The sequence below is a fragment of the Dipodomys spectabilis genome, unplaced genomic scaffold (genome assembly GCF_019054845.1).
Source record: "Dipodomys spectabilis isolate Male_0828 unplaced genomic scaffold, ASM1905484v1 ptg000118l, whole genome shotgun sequence".
Taxonomy (NCBI): Eukaryota; Metazoa; Chordata; class Mammalia; order Rodentia; family Heteromyidae; genus Dipodomys; species Dipodomys spectabilis.
This window is the reverse complement of record NW_024870795.1, coordinates 850,644-867,051: the sequence shown is the minus strand read 5'-3', so window position 1 is coordinate 867,051 and position 16,408 is coordinate 850,644. Positions and strand designations below refer to the sequence as shown.

The following is a 16,408-nucleotide window of genomic DNA, read 5'->3' as shown; positions in this document are numbered from 1 at the left end:
TTACAGGCGTGAGCCACCGGCACTGGGCTTGTGAAACTCTTTTATCTCCAACAAACCTCTCAGAAAACTGGAAGTGGCACCGTGGCTCAAGTAGTAGAATACTAGCCTTCAGCTGAAGAGCTGAGGGACAATGCCCAGGCCCAGAGTTCAAGCCCCACGACCGACAGACAGACAGACAGATAGGCAGACATACGTACATATACACATGCATACATATTGCACCTGCAGTATTTCTTGAGCACCTGTGGGTTTTGCCACCCTTGGGGGTCCTGGAACCAATTCCCCATGGAAGTACAACTATAGAACCTTCTAGTAAAGGAGAGAGAACTGAATAGCTGACTAACGATGAGCAACTGACCCTCCACAGCAGAGGAAAGCATGAAGCCTCCACGGCGGTTGAGGTTTGAATGCCAGACCAGGCTCCTGGCTCTCATCCACCATTCTGCTTCTTCTCCCTCCCTCTACAGCGGCATGTGGTCCTGAACCCGGAGTGTGCGCAGATTTCTATCACTGGCTCCTGCATCTCTGTCTCAAAGCAGTAAGAAGAGCCGTGCTTTGCCCTTTATCCCCCTAGGGAGACATGGAGAGCTGAGCTGGCAGGAAACCAAAACACATGCCGGGCCCCAGAATGCCCAATGCAAGTCCACTTCTGGAAACAGGCAGGACACAAGTGGTTGAGCCCCTGGGTTTTTCTGCTCACAGATAACGCAGTATCCCAAGGCACCCACAAATTGTCTATTTGCCGTGTGAGTTTGTTGACTGAATAGCCAAAGGAGGAATGAATTTTAATCGTGACAAAGCCACAATCTTGTGATATGTCATTGCCCCCATTTTACAGGAGAGGAAGACTAAGGCTCTGGCCGATATGGTAGGATGCTCTGGAAATACCCACAATTTCTCTCTTAACCTATCTGCAATGTGAGGACAGTAAAACCATTTCCTAGAATAAGATAAAGTGTAGGAAGTCCAAAGCACAGAAGCTAGTGTATAGGCAGGCATTCCTCACTAAATATTAACCATTTTTCATCATTTCTTATCACCATGATTTGCTGTCGCTCCAGTGAGTGTCCAAACTCCAGCTCCTGTTCAGAGGTCCCCCGTAATGGCCAATCCACCCCAACCTCTGCCTCTCCTCTGGTTTCCAATCAAAAAAGCGGCTGAGCCCAGTGCTAATGGCTCACACCTGTCATCCTAGCTACTCAGGAGGCTGAGATCTGAGGATCGAGGTTCAAAGCCAGTCCAGGCAGGAAAGTCCATCAGACTTTAACCTCCAATTAACCACCAGAAAACTAGAGGTAGCACTGTGGCTCAAAGTGGTAGAACACTCACCTTGAGCTTAAGAGCTCAGGGACAGCGCCTAGGCCCAGAGTTTAAGCCCCACGACTGACAAAACAACAACAATAAAAACAACAGCTGAGGGCTGCAGATCCCAAAGGCAAACGGGATTCCCATGAAGCCTGAGCACTCATGACAACTGCACTCCATACGCACCTGACGCCAGTTCATCCCAAATGCTTTCTTCTGCTGCCAGCTTTTCCAGCACTTATGTGTCCAGCCTGGAAGCGTCTGGCTATTGCCCCAAGGCCAAGGTCTCCTGTGAAGAAATGTCTCTAAGCCATCCTCAGATTCTTCAGGGGGAAAAGGGCTTCCAGCTGTCCCCGAGGGAGGTGGAATCCAAAGGCAGGATGCGGGGGAAGGGATGGAGGAGGGAGGCCTCTGTTGAAAGGTATTCTTTGTGCTCCTCTTGCTATTATTATTACTGTTTTCTTTTCATTATTCAATTGCAACCCTGTTAGATGGACCTGGTAGGTAAGTAGTGCACCTGTCCACTGAGATTTCCCTACTAAGTTTCAGAACCATGAATTTTCTTTTTCTTTTTTTTTTAATGTGCCAGTCCTTAGGCCTCTGACCCTGGGCACTGTCCCTGAGCTCCTTTTGCTCCTGGCTAGCACTCTACCACTTGTGCCACAGCTCTACTTCCAGATTTTTCTGTGACTAATGGGAGGTAACAGTCTCACAGACTTTCCTGCCCAAGCTGATTTTGAACTGAGATCTGTAGGTCTCAGGCTCCCGTGTGGCCAGGATTACAGACATGAGCCACCAGTGCCCAGCTTTTTTGGCTTTTTTTCTTTTGTGCTAGTATTGGGGATTGAATTCAAGGACTGGAGTGCTGTCCCTCAGCTTCTTCATTCGAGGCTGGTGCTCTATCACTTGAGCCACACCTCCACTTCTGGCTTTTGGATGGTTAATGGGAGATACAAGTCTCCTGGACTTTCCTGTTTCCAACTCTGATCCTCAGATCTCAGCCGCCTGTATGGCTAGGATTACAGGCATGAGCCACCAGCACCCAGGTCGCTTCTGCTTCTTAAAAGCATCAGTGGGCCTGGGTGACTTGGTAGCCTGCTCTTCTGGACAGAGTAACTACCCACCATTGCTCTCCTCTGGAGGTGAGGTGGGGCTGGAATAAAGCAGGAGGTCTCAAGGGATCCTGGCCATAGATGATCCTTAAAGATCAACCTCTTCTCCCCCAGAACGGCTGAGGCATCCCGGAAGAAGAAAGAAAACCGGAGGAAATGGAAGCGCTATCTCCTGATAGGGCTGGCGACAGTCGGAGGGGGAACGGCGATTGGTAAGGCCAGCCCAGCGGGCAGCACATGGCAGTCTAGACTCACAGCAAGCACCAAAAGGGCAGGAGGTGTGTTGGGAGGTGACCCCAGCACAGGACAGTTCAGTGGTAGAGTAGCACTGTTAGAAGTTGCCATAGGCTGGGCGCCGGTGGCTCACTTCTGTAATCCTAAAATACTCAGGAGATTGAGATCTGAGGATCACAGTCCAAAGCCAGCCTGGGCAGGAAAGCCTGTGAGACTTCTGTCTCCACTAACACTACCAAAAAAGTGGAAGTAGATCTGTGGCTCAAGTAGGAAAGCATTAGCCTTGAGCAAAAGAAGCTCAGAGATAACACCCGGGCCCTGAGTTCAAGCCCCAGGACCAAGACCAAAAAATAGAAGAAGTGTCCAAAAAAGGTGGTGGTAATTTATGGAGTCAGAACACATCAAGCCGTATTCCAACTCCCACTTTCACGCATGTGGGCTGCTTTCCCTGCAGGTGTGACTGGAGGCCTGGCTGCCCCTCTGGTGGCTGCAGGAGCTGCGACAATCATTGGCAGTGCTGGGGCAGCAGCGCTGGGCTCTGTGGCTGGTATAGCTGTCATGACCTCACTGTTCGGTGCAGCTGGAGCTGGCCTGACAGGTAAGGCTCGAAAGCAGCGGGGACCCAGGTGCTGGTGGCTCATGCCTATAATCCAAGCTACTCGGGAGGCTGAGATCCAAGGATCATGGTTCAGAGTCAGCAAGGAAAGAAAACTCTGTTAGGGCTGGAAATGTAGCTTAGTGGTAGAGCGCTTGCCTAGCATGCATGAAGCCCTGAGTTCAATTCCTCAGCACCACATAAACAGAAAAAGCCAGAGGTGACACTGTGGCTCAAGTGGTAGAGTGCTAGCCTTGAGCAGAAGAAATTCAGGGACAGTGCCCAAGCCCCAAGTTCAAGCCTCAGGATGGGCAAAAAAAGAAAAACATCTATGAGACCCTTATCTCCCATTAACCAATAAAAAAGCCCAAAGTGGAGGTGTGGCTCAAGTGATAGAGCACCAGCCTGAAGCAGAAAAAGCAAAGCAAGAGCATGAGGTCCTGAGTTCAAACTCTAGTACACACACACACACACACACACACACACACACACACACACACACACACACACACACACACAATAAGGAACTGAGAAAGTTTTTTTGTTTGTTCGTTTTGTCGGTCGTGGGGCTTGAACTCTGGGCTTGGGCGCTCTTCAGCTCAAGGTGAGCGTTCTATCTCTTGAGCCACAGCGCCACTTCCGGTTTTCTAGTGGTTTATTGGAGATCAGAGTCTCACGGACTTTTCTGCCCGGACTGGCAGAGATCTTCAGATCTCAGCCTCCTGAGTAGCTAAGATTATAGGCATGAGCCACCGGCGCCCAGCTTAAGAAAGATGTTTTTTATCTAGAGTGGCTCAGATCACTACAGGACTCTCTGATTCTCCCTAGGGATGGCTTTTTGGGTGACAGAGGGGATGTAGCTTTGTCCTCTCTGAGTTCTACTTGTGTCTGACTTGCAACAGATTTCACTGAAGCAACTAGACTAGCCCTCTGCATGGCCAGGGTAAAGACCACATTTGCAAACCTGGCTTTCCCACCATGCCCCCCAAGTGCTTCCTAAGGAAGATTCCTGAGCCTACTCCCCCACTCTGAGAGTACAAGCAAGCCCTCTGGAGGCATGAGGCCTTTTCCTGGCTACAGAGTGACTTTAGATTCCCTGCAATCAAGGACAGTTATGGCACTTTAAAGGGGCCACAAACAAAGTGCATTTGTCCAGGGGTAGGGCAGCTAGTTAGCGCTTGCTGGGTACATATAAGCACAGTTGGGACAGCTGCACCCCTCCCAGGGCTTCCTCACCTCCACTCCTGTTCATGTGTCTGAGTCTTTAGGATACAAGATGAAGAAGCGTGTCGGAGCCATTGAAGAGTTCACATTCCTGCCCCTGACGGAGGGCAGGCAACTACACATCACCATCGCCATCACTGGGTGGCTCGCTTCTGGAAAATACCGTGAGGACCAGGGGCAGAGAAGGATTGGGGGACCTGGTGTTGGGGCACTGGTGGACTTGGGCCTACTGCTCACCAGGCCCTGGGATCTGTTCTTGCTTGCATGCGACTCTAGGGAGTGGGCAGGAAGGGCCCCATATCACAGAGGAGGAAACTGAGGCTCAGAAAGGTGAGATGACTTCATTGCTACACCCATCCGCCCATCCACTCCCTACTGACTCAGCCATCCTTTAGCTTTCCATGCATGTACTCATCTATCCACCCATCCATCCACCTATCCATCCATCCATCCATCCATCCATCCAGCTGCCCAGCACCCATCCATCTACTCACTCATTCATCCATCTACCCACCACCCATATACCTACCCATCATCCATCATCCATCCACGCATCTACGCATTCATTCATTTACCCATCTATCCATCCACCTGTCCATGTATCATCCCCCCACCCCTTTATCCATCAGTATTTATAAAGTATCCACTCCCCACCCACCTACCATCATCCTCTCACCATCATTCATCCAGCCAGCCAGCAGTATTTGTAAAGTGCTGTTCTTAACTGGGTTAAGCCAAGCCTTAGGACAGCCCAGTCATCACGTCTGCTTCCATGGAACACACAAGACAGAGACAGGCCAAGTGATTAAAGGGGAGCTTTATGGCTGGCACAGTTGGGAAAGCATGAATGAGCTATTCCTGGAGGAGGTTTTTAGAGGAAGTCGTATTTATGCTAAGGCCTGGTTGGTAGCTAGTTGGGTTTTAAAAAGGAAAATGTGTGGACCAAGCAAAGAGGCAGCACAACCAAAGGTCCTGATGTGCAAAAAGACCAAAAGGAGGGCTGGGAATGTGGCTTAGTGGCAGAGTGCTAAGCTAGCATGCACAAAGCCCTGGGTTCAATTCCTCAATACCATATAAACAGAAAAAGCTCAAGTGGTAAAGCACTAACCTTGAGCAAAAAGAAGCTCAGGGACAGTGCCCAGGCCCTGAGTTCAAGCCCCAGGATTGGCAAAAAAAAAGACCAAAAGGAGCATAGGGTAATCAAGTAGCCAGGAGGCAGGAGCAAGACCATAGCATGAGGAGCAGAGAGTCTGAATCTGTCCTCAGAGCAAGAAGAAGATAGCCTAGGGCTTTATTGCTCACGGGTGAGAGATCAATACATCTTGGCCGTGTGGCTTCAAAGTGCGTATTTATAGAACTTTCCCGTTCCTCAGTGGCTTCATTTGTCAGGTGGAGCAAATGATTCCCGCTGTTCAGGGTGGCTGCCAGAACCAGATGGCACTAGGGCAGCTCCTGGTGTTGTGCTGCCAGGCCTCAGATATCAGCTCCGGGCTGTGATCTGGAGGAGCATGCTTGGGTGAAGAAAAAGCATCTTCAGTGTTCTTTTCAGCAGCCTAGTGAGTGTCGGGCTCAGGGAGAAGGATGCCCAGAGGAGACCTATGATCAGGCACCATGGCTCATGTCTGTAATCCCAGATACTCAAGAGACTCAGATGTGAGAATCACGGTTCAAAGTGATTCCTAGCCTTTAGGGGCAAAAAAAAAAAAAAAGCATAGAGACAGCACCTTGGCTCTGAGTTCAAGCCCCAGCGTTAACACAGAGATGGGAAAGGGAAATTGGGAAGGAGGGGGAGAGGGAGAGAAAGGAAAGGGATGGGGGAGAGAAACAATGCAAATTAGAGAAAGCTCTGTAAGGAACAAACCATCACTCACTTCTGTCAGCTTGAAGCCTTAATTGTCACTGAGTCTTGCTTGCAGATGTGATGGGAGTAATTGCTGTGTTATAATGAAGGAGAAAAGGAAAGGAAGGAGGGAAGAAGGGAGGGAGAGAGGGAATAATGTTCACACTTCACCATCTAGATGGCCTTTGGTGGCTAAGGTACAGCTGTCTCTTCTATGAGGTTGCTTCCGTTTCCATTTCCTAGGAGAGGAAATTGAGGCTCAGAACATCTTCCCCCAGTTTCTGGATTGATTGCTTCCTACTCCGTGGGTGTTGGCTCAAAGCCGTACTGAGTCAGAGAGCCACACTGCCAGTCATGTCCGAAGTCACAGCTTAATGTTCGACTTCTCCCGGATAAAGAAAATACTATTTTATACATGGAGTCCTTCAAACTTTTTTTTTTTTTTTTTGGTACCAGCCTGAGGCATGAACTCAGGGCCTGGGCGCTGTCCCTGAGCTTTTACATTCAAGGCTGGTGCTCTACCACTTGAGCCACAACTTCTCTCCCAACTTTTTGGTGGTTAATTAAAGAGTCTCCTGGATTTTCCTGCCCAGGCTGGCTTCAAACCATGATTCTCAAATCTCAACCTCCTGAGCAGCTAGGGTTTTAAGCATGAGCCACCAGCATCAGGCTTAAGCAATTCATTCTTATCTTGCCCTACAAAGACAAGCACATGGCCTTTTTACAGAGAAGCAAAGAGAAGCTCAAGGTCAGATAGAATTGCTCCCAAGGTCACCTAGCTACAGATGAGGAAAAGTTGTGATGGGAGCCCTCTCTGGGGTAGACTCTTATCTGCCCTGCTAGAGGGAGCTGCCCACGGGCCTGCCCCTGGCATTTCCTATCTGGTTCCGTGGGTGGGGCATTTTCTGCCACAGACAGGTGAGATGCCACCTACCTGTTTTCTCCCCAGGCACCTTCAGCGCCCCATGGGCCGCCCTGGCCCGCAGCCGTGAGCAGTACTGCCTGGCCTGGGAGGCCAAGTACCTGATGGAGCTCGGCAATGCTCTGGAGACCATTCTCAGTGGCCTTGCCAATATGGTGGCCCAGGAGGCCCTCAAGTATACTGTGCTGTCAGGTAAGCTAGCCCCCCCTTCCAACCAGCCATGGTAGGGTATACTGGTGCCATATCCTCGCATACCTGCAGCCAAAAGGAGGCCCAACCCTGTGCTGGAGATAACACAGTCATCTGTATATGAGTCACAGGCCAACCACATAATGTATCTGTTAGCTACTGTTACATAACAAACCATCTCAAATGTGTGGCCTGAAATCACACTCATTGATTCTGATCGCTCAGGGAAGGTGAGTGAAGTGGGCTGATCTGAGCAAGGCATACTCAAAAAAATTTTTTTTCTGTGAGTTTGCTGACTGCCCGCTGACCTAGGCTAGCCTAGGGCAGTTAGATAAACTTAGCTCTGTTCCACGTACCTCTCCGCCTGAAGTCAACAGGCTAGCCCATGCCAGTGGGACAAGTACAAGACAGGCAGCCCCCCAAACCCCAGCTCAAGCTCCACATTTGCTATCATTTCATTGGCTAACACAAATCACATGGCCAGGCCTGGTGTGGATGTCCAAGATGGTAGGAGAAGCATTGCACAGCAAGAAGGCAAAAATGGAAGGATAAAGGGTAGGGTGACAGATTGAGGTCATTTTTGGAACTCTCACCCATGAAAGCGCTTGGGCAGAAGAGATTTAGAGTGGGAAATGCTACAAGTGTCTGATTCCTCTTTGAGTTGGACAGAACTCAGAGATCTTGCAGGTTCTGTGTTAGAGACTGCATGCATTCGCTCCAGCATCTGCCAGGCGAGCTCTTCCCTGGGAAGACCTCCCCATTTCCTTGCTGATCTCCCCAGGTCTTGTGGCAGCCCTCACCTGGCCAGCCTCCCTCCTCAGTGTGGCCAATGTCATTGACAACCCCTGGGGCGTGTGTCTCCATCGGTCAGCAGAGGTTGGCAAGCACCTGGCACATATCCTGCTCTCCCGGCAGCAGGTACCTGGGAATCGCCTGGGGGGGGGGGGAGGGGGGAAGGACAAAGAGAAGGTTACCTTGTGCAGAGGTGAGCCTTAGCCGCAAGTCCACTTTGAGTTGGCCCAGTGGCTGTGGGGAATAGGTAGTCTTTGCTGCCACTCCACTTCAAGTCACGAGAGTGTCCTAGGATGGTCAAAAATAGGTGAGCACCGAATATTGAGAACCCATAGCCACAAGTAGCTTCCATGTGGATGTTATTTAGAGAGGTTGGTGAGGGTTGGGCTCATCGGGGCAATGTTTCAGTGAAAATATCAAGATCCTTTTGTGGTGGAGTGAACAGACTTAACTGCACCCAAAGCTGCTCCTGGACAGGAATGGAATTTCCATACACCCACAGCCAAGCTGTCATGGGAAGAAATCCTCAGTGCTGCAAATACTCAAAAATAGGAAGAGCTGGGGAGGTGGCTTAGTGGTAGAGTGTTTTCCTAACATGCATGAAGCCCTGGGTTCAATTCCTCAGGACCACATAAACAGAAAAAGCCAGAAATGGCACTGTGGCTCAAGTGGTAGAGTGCAAGCCTTGAGCAAAAGAAGCTCAGGGACAGTGCCCAGCCCTGAGTTCAAGCCCCAGGACTGGGGGAAAAAATGGTTAGGAAGAGAAAGCATCAAGCTTTTCTTAAAAAAGAAAAAACTGGATCTAGCAAAGATATACTTTCCAGAAAAATGGAATTATCCTCTTTAAAATAAACTCAAGCCAAGCCCCAGTGGCTCATACCTATCATGCTAGCTACCCATGAGGCTGAGACTTCAGGATTGTGGTCCAAAGCTATCCCAGGCAGACAAATCTGAGAGACTCTCATCTCCAATTAACTCACAAAAAGAAAAAACAGAACTGAAGGAATAGCTACAGATGTAGAATGACAGCTGTGAGCAAAAATGCCGAGCAATAGCTCAAGGCCCTGAGTTTAAGTGTCAATACTGCCATACAAGAAGAAGAAGAGGAGGAGGAGGAGAAGGAAAGATAGGAAGAAGAAAAATAAACTGGAATAACTAAAGACAAGCATTTGAGACTCAGTACCAGAGGTGGCTGTGTGGCTTGAGTTTGAGTGCAAGGAGAAAACACAAAATAACAGTGGCTTAAACAAGACAGAAGTTTATTTTTCCCAGGTAAGCCTGAGACAGCTTCCAGACACTCCAGTGGCATGCCATTGTAGAAAGGTCAAGGTTGCTCCTGTGTGTGGTTGTGCCTTCTGACCCAAGATGGCAGGACCTGAGGTCTAGGTAGCCAGAGATGGAAGAGCTGGAAGAAAGAGAGCAAAGGCCTTGCTGCCACTGATGCCTCATTGGTCACAGCCTTGTCACATGATTGTACCTCACTGTCCCAGAAGCCAGGAAATACAGCCTTTCTTCTTCTTCTTCTTCCTTCTTCCTTCTTCCTTCTTCCCTCTTCCTCTTCCTCTTCCTCTTCCTCTTCCTCTTCCTCTTCCTCTTCCTCTTCTTCTTCTTCTTCTTCTTCTTCTTCTTCTTCTTCTTCTTCTTCTTTGTCGTGAGGCCTGGGCACTGTCCCTCAGCTCTTCAGCTCAAGGCAAGCGCTCTACCACTTGAGCCACAGTGCCACTTCTGGCTTTTTTCTGCTTATGTAGTGCTGTGGAATCAACCCCAGAGCCTCATGTATACAAGGCAAGCACTCTACCACTGAGCCATCTTCCCAGCCCCAAGCCTTTATTCTGAGATGATGCACCAGCTGAGATTCAATCCTGGTGGACAAAAAGGCGGGTAGATACTGAGAGACAGCAGTTGTTGCCACTGTGGGAATGTTGCCTGGGCAACTGATGATAACTCTATCCAATCTCTATCTTTGCCAAACACACACACACACACACACACACACACACACACACACATTCCCAAGGCCAACAGTACCTATGCAGACTTCAGATCTCTTCCTTTTGTTCCTTATCCCATGTCCCCTCCCTTTTTTTTTTTTTTTTTTTGGTCAGTCATGGGACTTGAACCTAGGGTCTAGACACTGTCCCTGAGCTCTTTTGCTCAAAGCTAAGTGCTCTACCACTTCGAGCCACAGCACCACTTCCAGTTTTTGAGTGGTGAATTGGAGATAAGTGTCTCCCAGGGACTTTTCTGCCTGAGCTGACTTCAAACCGGGATCCTCAGATCTCAGTCTCCTGAGTAGCTAGGATTATAGGCATGAGCCATTGGTGCTAGGCCTGGTCCCTTTTAAAAGAAACCCTGATTACCTGGGGCCCACTCAAATAATCCAGAATAATCTCTCCATCTCAAGACCCTTAACTTGCTCCCATCTGCCAGTCCCTTCCATTCACAGGTTCCAGGGAGTACAATGTAGGTGTCCTGGTGGGTGGACCATCATTCTGCCTCCTGCCTGGGGGTAATCACAATGCTGGGGACCCCATCTCCTTTGATCTAGTGGTCCCTCATCCTGAACACCCAGCTTTTCTTTGGAGTCTCAGAGGAATCTTCCAGCATCCCATTCGCATCCCAGACTTCCAAAGGCAGGAAACAAGAAATGAAGGGCACATCTAGATGTCACAGCTCTTCCTGATCTTCAGTCACTTGGCCAGGTCTCAGCATTGGGGCCACCTACAGCTGCAGAGGACTCGGGGTAACTGTGTACCAGAAAAACCAGGAGTTCTAGTACCACACAGGATGGTTGGGGGCGGGGAGGGATATTGATAGATGACTGGCAGTGTTTGCCATACCAGTTCTGCTGAATTCAAATCTTATTTAATGATGAACTTTCAGCCATATTGAATGGAATAGAGGAGGGAAAGATTGGCCTCAAAACAAGGAACAGCCAGGGAAATCTCTACAGCTCACCCACTCCCTTCGCTCCTCTGCAGAACTGGTACCCAAGGTAGCATTTTGTCTTTGGAGTCTTCCCATAATAGTTTGACTTTCCACCTTATCTTATTAGAGTCAATACCTCGTGCTACCTGAGACATCAGAGCTCAGGGAGAGAACAGTGCCTGCAGGACTCAGGAGAGCAGAAGTAAACTACACCATGTACAGGCTTCACAGTCTGCATGCTACACTGCCTAACTCCCCTGTAGACATCTCTATCCTTTTCCCCCCCAACAGGGTCGACGGCCTGTCACCCTGATTGGCTTTAGCCTGGGAGCCAGGGTCATCTACTTCTGTCTGCAAGAGATGGCACAGGAGAAAGGTGAGTTGGGCTCATTGTCCCAGACAGAAACTTTCCAGTGTCGGGCTGGGAAGGTGGCTCAGTGGTAGAGTGCTTGCCTTGCATGCATGAGGCCCTGGGTTCGATTCCTCAGCACCACATAAGCAAAAAGAAAAAAAGCCGGAAGTGGTGCTGTGGCTCAAGTGGTAGAGCGCTAGCCTTGAGCTGAAGAGCTGAGGGACAGCGCCCAGGCCCAGAGTTCAGGCCCCATGACCGGATCCAAAAAAAAAAGAAAAAAAAAAAAAAAGAAACTTTCCAGTGCCCTTCCCCTCCCAATTATCCTACCACCACCCTGCTGCCCACCGCCCTGCCCCCCTCCCAGGCCAGGGGCCAAGGGCTTTACAGAAGGTGTTTCTAGTTTCATAGGAACAGGCAAACCTCATTGGTTTAAAACATGGCAACACTAGTTAAACCATTTGGAAAAGTGGCTTGATTTTGTTTTGGTTTTGTTTTCTGCACATGAATTAGATCAAATGAATGTCAGCAGCTCCATAATATGGCATTGGTGGTTTGGTTCTTGAGCAAGAGCAAACGGGGTAACAAGCCCAAAGTCAACATATTCTGACCATACTCCCTCTGAAGGTTCTAGAAAAGGAACGCAGAGAGCATTCCTTGGCCATCCTCGGCGTCCCTTGGCATTCCTTGGCATCCTTTGGCTTGCACATTGTTCACCTCAACCTCTGCCTCATCTTCCCACTGTGTCTCCCTCTTCCTGCCTCTTCTCTGTCAGGACAGTGTCAAGAGCTTTCAGACCCACTAACCCAGGGTGATCTTACCACCAGGTCCTTATTTTCATTATGTCTGCAAAGACTCTTTTAGCAAAGAGTGCTAAGTGGACAGATTTGCTGGGGAAGTCACCATTGTGCTCCCCAGACGCCTCCGCGAGGGTTTCTGGCTCCCAGTGTCATCCTCTCTGCTCAGAGGCAGGAAGTCTGAAGGGGCTGCTGCTGGCCTTGGGTGGGTGAGGGCTTCAGAAGACAGCACTGCTCCGTCTGCAGAGGTTGGAGGGAAGGGGCAGCCTGGGGGCATGAGCCACAGAGAGAGATCAGGTGCATTACTGTTCCTGGGACACAGGCTTCCCTCCCTCAGGGTGACCCATCGCCCATGGGAGCCACCACTAGGGTTCCAGAACCAAGCACATAGAATAGCCTTGCTCTCTTATCCCTATCTCTTGATACTGATTCCTACAAAACCACCTCTCCAAACACGCTTAAAACCAGCCTGATTGCTGGGCACTGGTGTCTGATGCCTGCAATCCTAACCACTCAGGAAGCTGAGATCTGAGGATCTCCATTCAAAAACTAGCCTGGGCAGAAAAGTCTGTGAGACATTGAAGCATCAAAGAACCAGAAGTGGAGGTGTGGATCAAGTGGTAGAGCACCAACGGACAGTGCGCTGGCCCTGAGTTCAAGCCCTTCCCTCTGAGAAGCTGCCAGCCTAGTCTGCTGCAATTGTGTGCATTTTGGAGTCTGGACATTCAGTTTAGAACTCAGCCTATTGCTCGGCCTGACCCCTAATCTCTCTGAGCTCCATTCGACTTGGATGCAGCTCTGTGAATCAGAGTAGGAACTACATGGTGGTTATTATGAGCATTATATTGTATGCAGTTGTTTTTTTTTATTGTAAAGTATGCAGTTGTTTTTACCAGCTTTGTCATCCACCTCTGAATAATAGGAGGCTCATCTTAACTCATAATAATGGAAGTTTCCATCCCTGGTCAGCTGGCCAGTTGCTTTTGGACTTGAGGCAAAACAGAACATCATGGTAGGAGCACAAGGCATGGGAAGCTGCTCCACCTGTAACCAAAAACGCAGAGGAAAGGGGTGGACTCCCAATGTCCCACGCAAGGGTGTTTCCCCAGGGACCTACCTAACTTCTTCCTGTAGGCTCCACCCTCTTCTTCCTGTAGGCCTCACTCCCTTCTTCCTATAGGCTCTACTCCCCTCTTCCTGTAGGCCCCATCCCTTGTTCCCATAAGCCCCACCCCTTCTTCCTGTAGGCCCCACCACTTTGGAATAGCACCACAGGCTGTCTAGGAAGCTTTGGACACATAGAGGACGCTTAGCCAAATATTGTGGCACTGCGGAGTGGAAATGTGGGCCCATAGTAAGCCCTGTAAGACTTATGGAGCATTTATAATATGCTGCGACTGTCCAAAGCTTTGTAAACAGGAGCGGGCACGTAGATGGCATAGCCACACCCACCCTCTCCTCCACAAGTGCTTGTGGTGATTGGTAGGGCATCTTCCCGTCTCCAGCTGATCCTGAATGGATTCCTCACCCTCCCCACTCTACCCCCACTGCTGCTTTACTTCTCATTCATTCCAGCTCACTGTGTGGCTTCAGGCAGCCCTGGTTATTTAACACCCAATTAATCTGCACACAGAGAAGACCCTCTCTAATTGCAAGAAAGCTGTCATTATCTTGAGTTAGGAATGTAAAAGAGGAATTACTCTAATGCATTGGATCCACTAATTGTTTTCTGGAGCCCCTTGAGAGCCAGTAATGAAATGTAGCAATAAATCCTAGAGTCACCCGGAGCCTACGGCCCGCTAGCCAGCCTCTCCTCCTCCACCCTCCCAGCAGTGGCTTGTCCTTCTCCCTGGGAAAAACTAACAGTCTTCATGCTTCATTTCCTTTTTGGGGAGTTGCTTCTCTGCCTCCATTCACAGGGGCCCCTTGTAGCCTGGCCTGCTCTCAGGCTCAATGTGGTCAGCTTCCTCATCACCTGCAAGCCACTGGAGAGCAGGGATCTGTCTGACCTCATGCCCTCCTGTCTTGAGATGAAAGCCCAAAGAGTGCATGCTCTATGAATGAATAGAACTTGAAATCTATTATTGTAAAAGCTTTCCCTGTGTATCAGTCAGGATAGGTAAGGTTACACCACAGTGACAAACATCCCCAACTCTTAGTGCTACAGCACTACAAACCATGTTTTGTCTGTCCACTGTGGGTCGGCACTGGGCTTGGACTGTTGCCAGCTTCCCACTCAGGCCTGGACACACGAGTAGCTGATTTATTAATAAGAGGCATGAAGTGGGTTGTGCACGCTCTCTGTAGATGATGCCATGGCCTTTGGAGGGGACCAGGGACGTGAGCTGCTGCTACCAAGAGGACACTACAGCCCATGAGACCTGGGTCAGATAGGCTGTTGTCCAAACCTTCAGTGACCTCCCCCCACCCCAAACCAGACTGCCCGGGAGGCACCATCAGTTCAGGTGTGGATGACCACCTGCCAAATGGTTATGCCTTCAGGCAGGAAATGGACATGGCCAGAGTTCCCAGAGACAAACAGACCCGTTGGGGAACAATCCATCTCCAGGCCAAGGGCATACATTTGCTTTGGAAGAGACCCTAGCAGATGGCACACAGGGGTCCGGACCTGGAAGAGCCGCCATCTGAGCGCTCACTGAGTGCCAGGCTCCACATCACAATGGATTGTTCATCTCTCTGTGTGTTTGCTTTAAAAGGATTTCAGAAACTGAACAGTTGGGAAGGGAACTGAATTCGGACTGACTCATCATAGCAAGCTCAGCCAGGAAATTGCCACAGGAACTAAGAAATCAATTACTGTTTCCATTTATTTATGCATTCATTCTCCCATTCGTTCTGAAAGGACTGGAAGGGAATTCATTAAAGGCTCTACATATTGTCTGGGCCCAGTGGCCCTGTTCATGCAGTTGGTGGAGAGATCAGATGCTGCACTGGTGTGCTGTGGCCAGTATGTAATCAGCAAACAAAAGCCTGTATGGCACTTGGCATTAGAGCACTAGATGGCTCACTCTAACAATCCTAGCTCACCACCCACCTGCAAGCAGATTTGCTTTGATTACTGTTCCTACTGCCTTCAAGTTGGAAAAGAAAGATGTGTGGCCATAGTTGAGAGAGACATGAAAGAACATTGGAGTCTGAGCCTGAGTTCAAATCCAGCTTCTGCTAGTCTCTGTCTGGGTGCCCTGGGGCAAGTCACTTGGAGCTGTCTAAGCTGCAGGCTGGTTAGTAAGATCGGGATATAGACAAATTGCCCCTCAGAGTCATTCTGGGATTTAATAATTTTGTGTGTGTGTGTATATGAGTGTATGCGCTAGTCTTAGAGCTTAAACTTGGCCTGGCCGCTGTCCCTGACCTTTTTTTTTTTTTTGCTCAAGGCTGGCACTCTATCATTTGAGCCACAGCTCCACTTCTAGCTTTTTGGCAGTTTATTGGAGATAAGAGTCTCTTACAGTTTCCTACCCAAGCTAGCTTCAAACCACAATCCTCAGATCTCAGCCTCCTGAATAACAAGGATTACAGGCTTGAGCTACCAGTGCCTAGCTGGGACTTAATAATTTATTGATGATGTTTGGTATGTATATGGCAAGTGATACACTGGGTTTTGCCAAGTTTCTCTCATAGAGTCTGTGAACAGCTCTACCATGTAAGTGTTGATCATCCCGTCTTTCCTATGGTGAGGTTGAAAATGAAGGACTGTGTCTATTTTATTCCCTTCCATCACCAGCCGCTGGCCTGGGACTTGGCAGGCAATTTACAAATGATAGCTCTGGGACTCGTCTCCCAGCCAGCCTGACAGTTCAGTGGGGTTTTCAGGATGGCAGATGAGACCACACAATGCTGGCTACTGTAGGCTGGAATAAAGAAGGGTTCTTTTGGGCTGGGCTCAGTGGTAGAGCACTTGCCTTGCATGCCTGAGGCCCTGGGTTCGATTCCTCAGCACCACATAAGCAAAAAGAAAAAAGCCGGAAGTGGCACTGTGGCTCAAGTGGTAGAGTGCTAGCCTTGAGCTGAAGAGCTGAGGGACAGCGCCCAGGCCCAGAGTTCAGGCCCCACAACAGGACCCCAAAAAAAAAAAAAAGAGAAGGGTTTTTTTCTCCGTC

General features: G+C 49.5%; 1 protein-coding gene across 3 annotated transcripts in view; it reads left to right on the top strand.

The window, feature by feature from the left end:
- Tmco4 (transmembrane and coiled-coil domains 4) overlaps nucleotides 1–16,408 on the top strand; it is a 65,576-nt gene that overhangs the window by 33,341 nt on the left and 15,827 nt on the right. For all 3 annotated transcript variants that reach the window (XM_042688731.1, XM_042688730.1, XM_042688729.1), the window contains 6 exons: nucleotides 2,532–2,629; nucleotides 3,106–3,249; nucleotides 4,515–4,634; nucleotides 7,260–7,424; nucleotides 8,203–8,339; nucleotides 11,433–11,517. In XM_042688731.1, coding sequence (XP_042544665.1) covers nucleotides 2,532–2,629; nucleotides 3,106–3,249; nucleotides 4,515–4,634; nucleotides 7,260–7,424; nucleotides 8,203–8,339; nucleotides 11,433–11,517 — 749 coding nt within the window. The remainder of the gene's footprint in view (nucleotides 1–2,531; nucleotides 2,630–3,105; nucleotides 3,250–4,514; nucleotides 4,635–7,259; nucleotides 7,425–8,202; nucleotides 8,340–11,432; nucleotides 11,518–16,408) is intronic.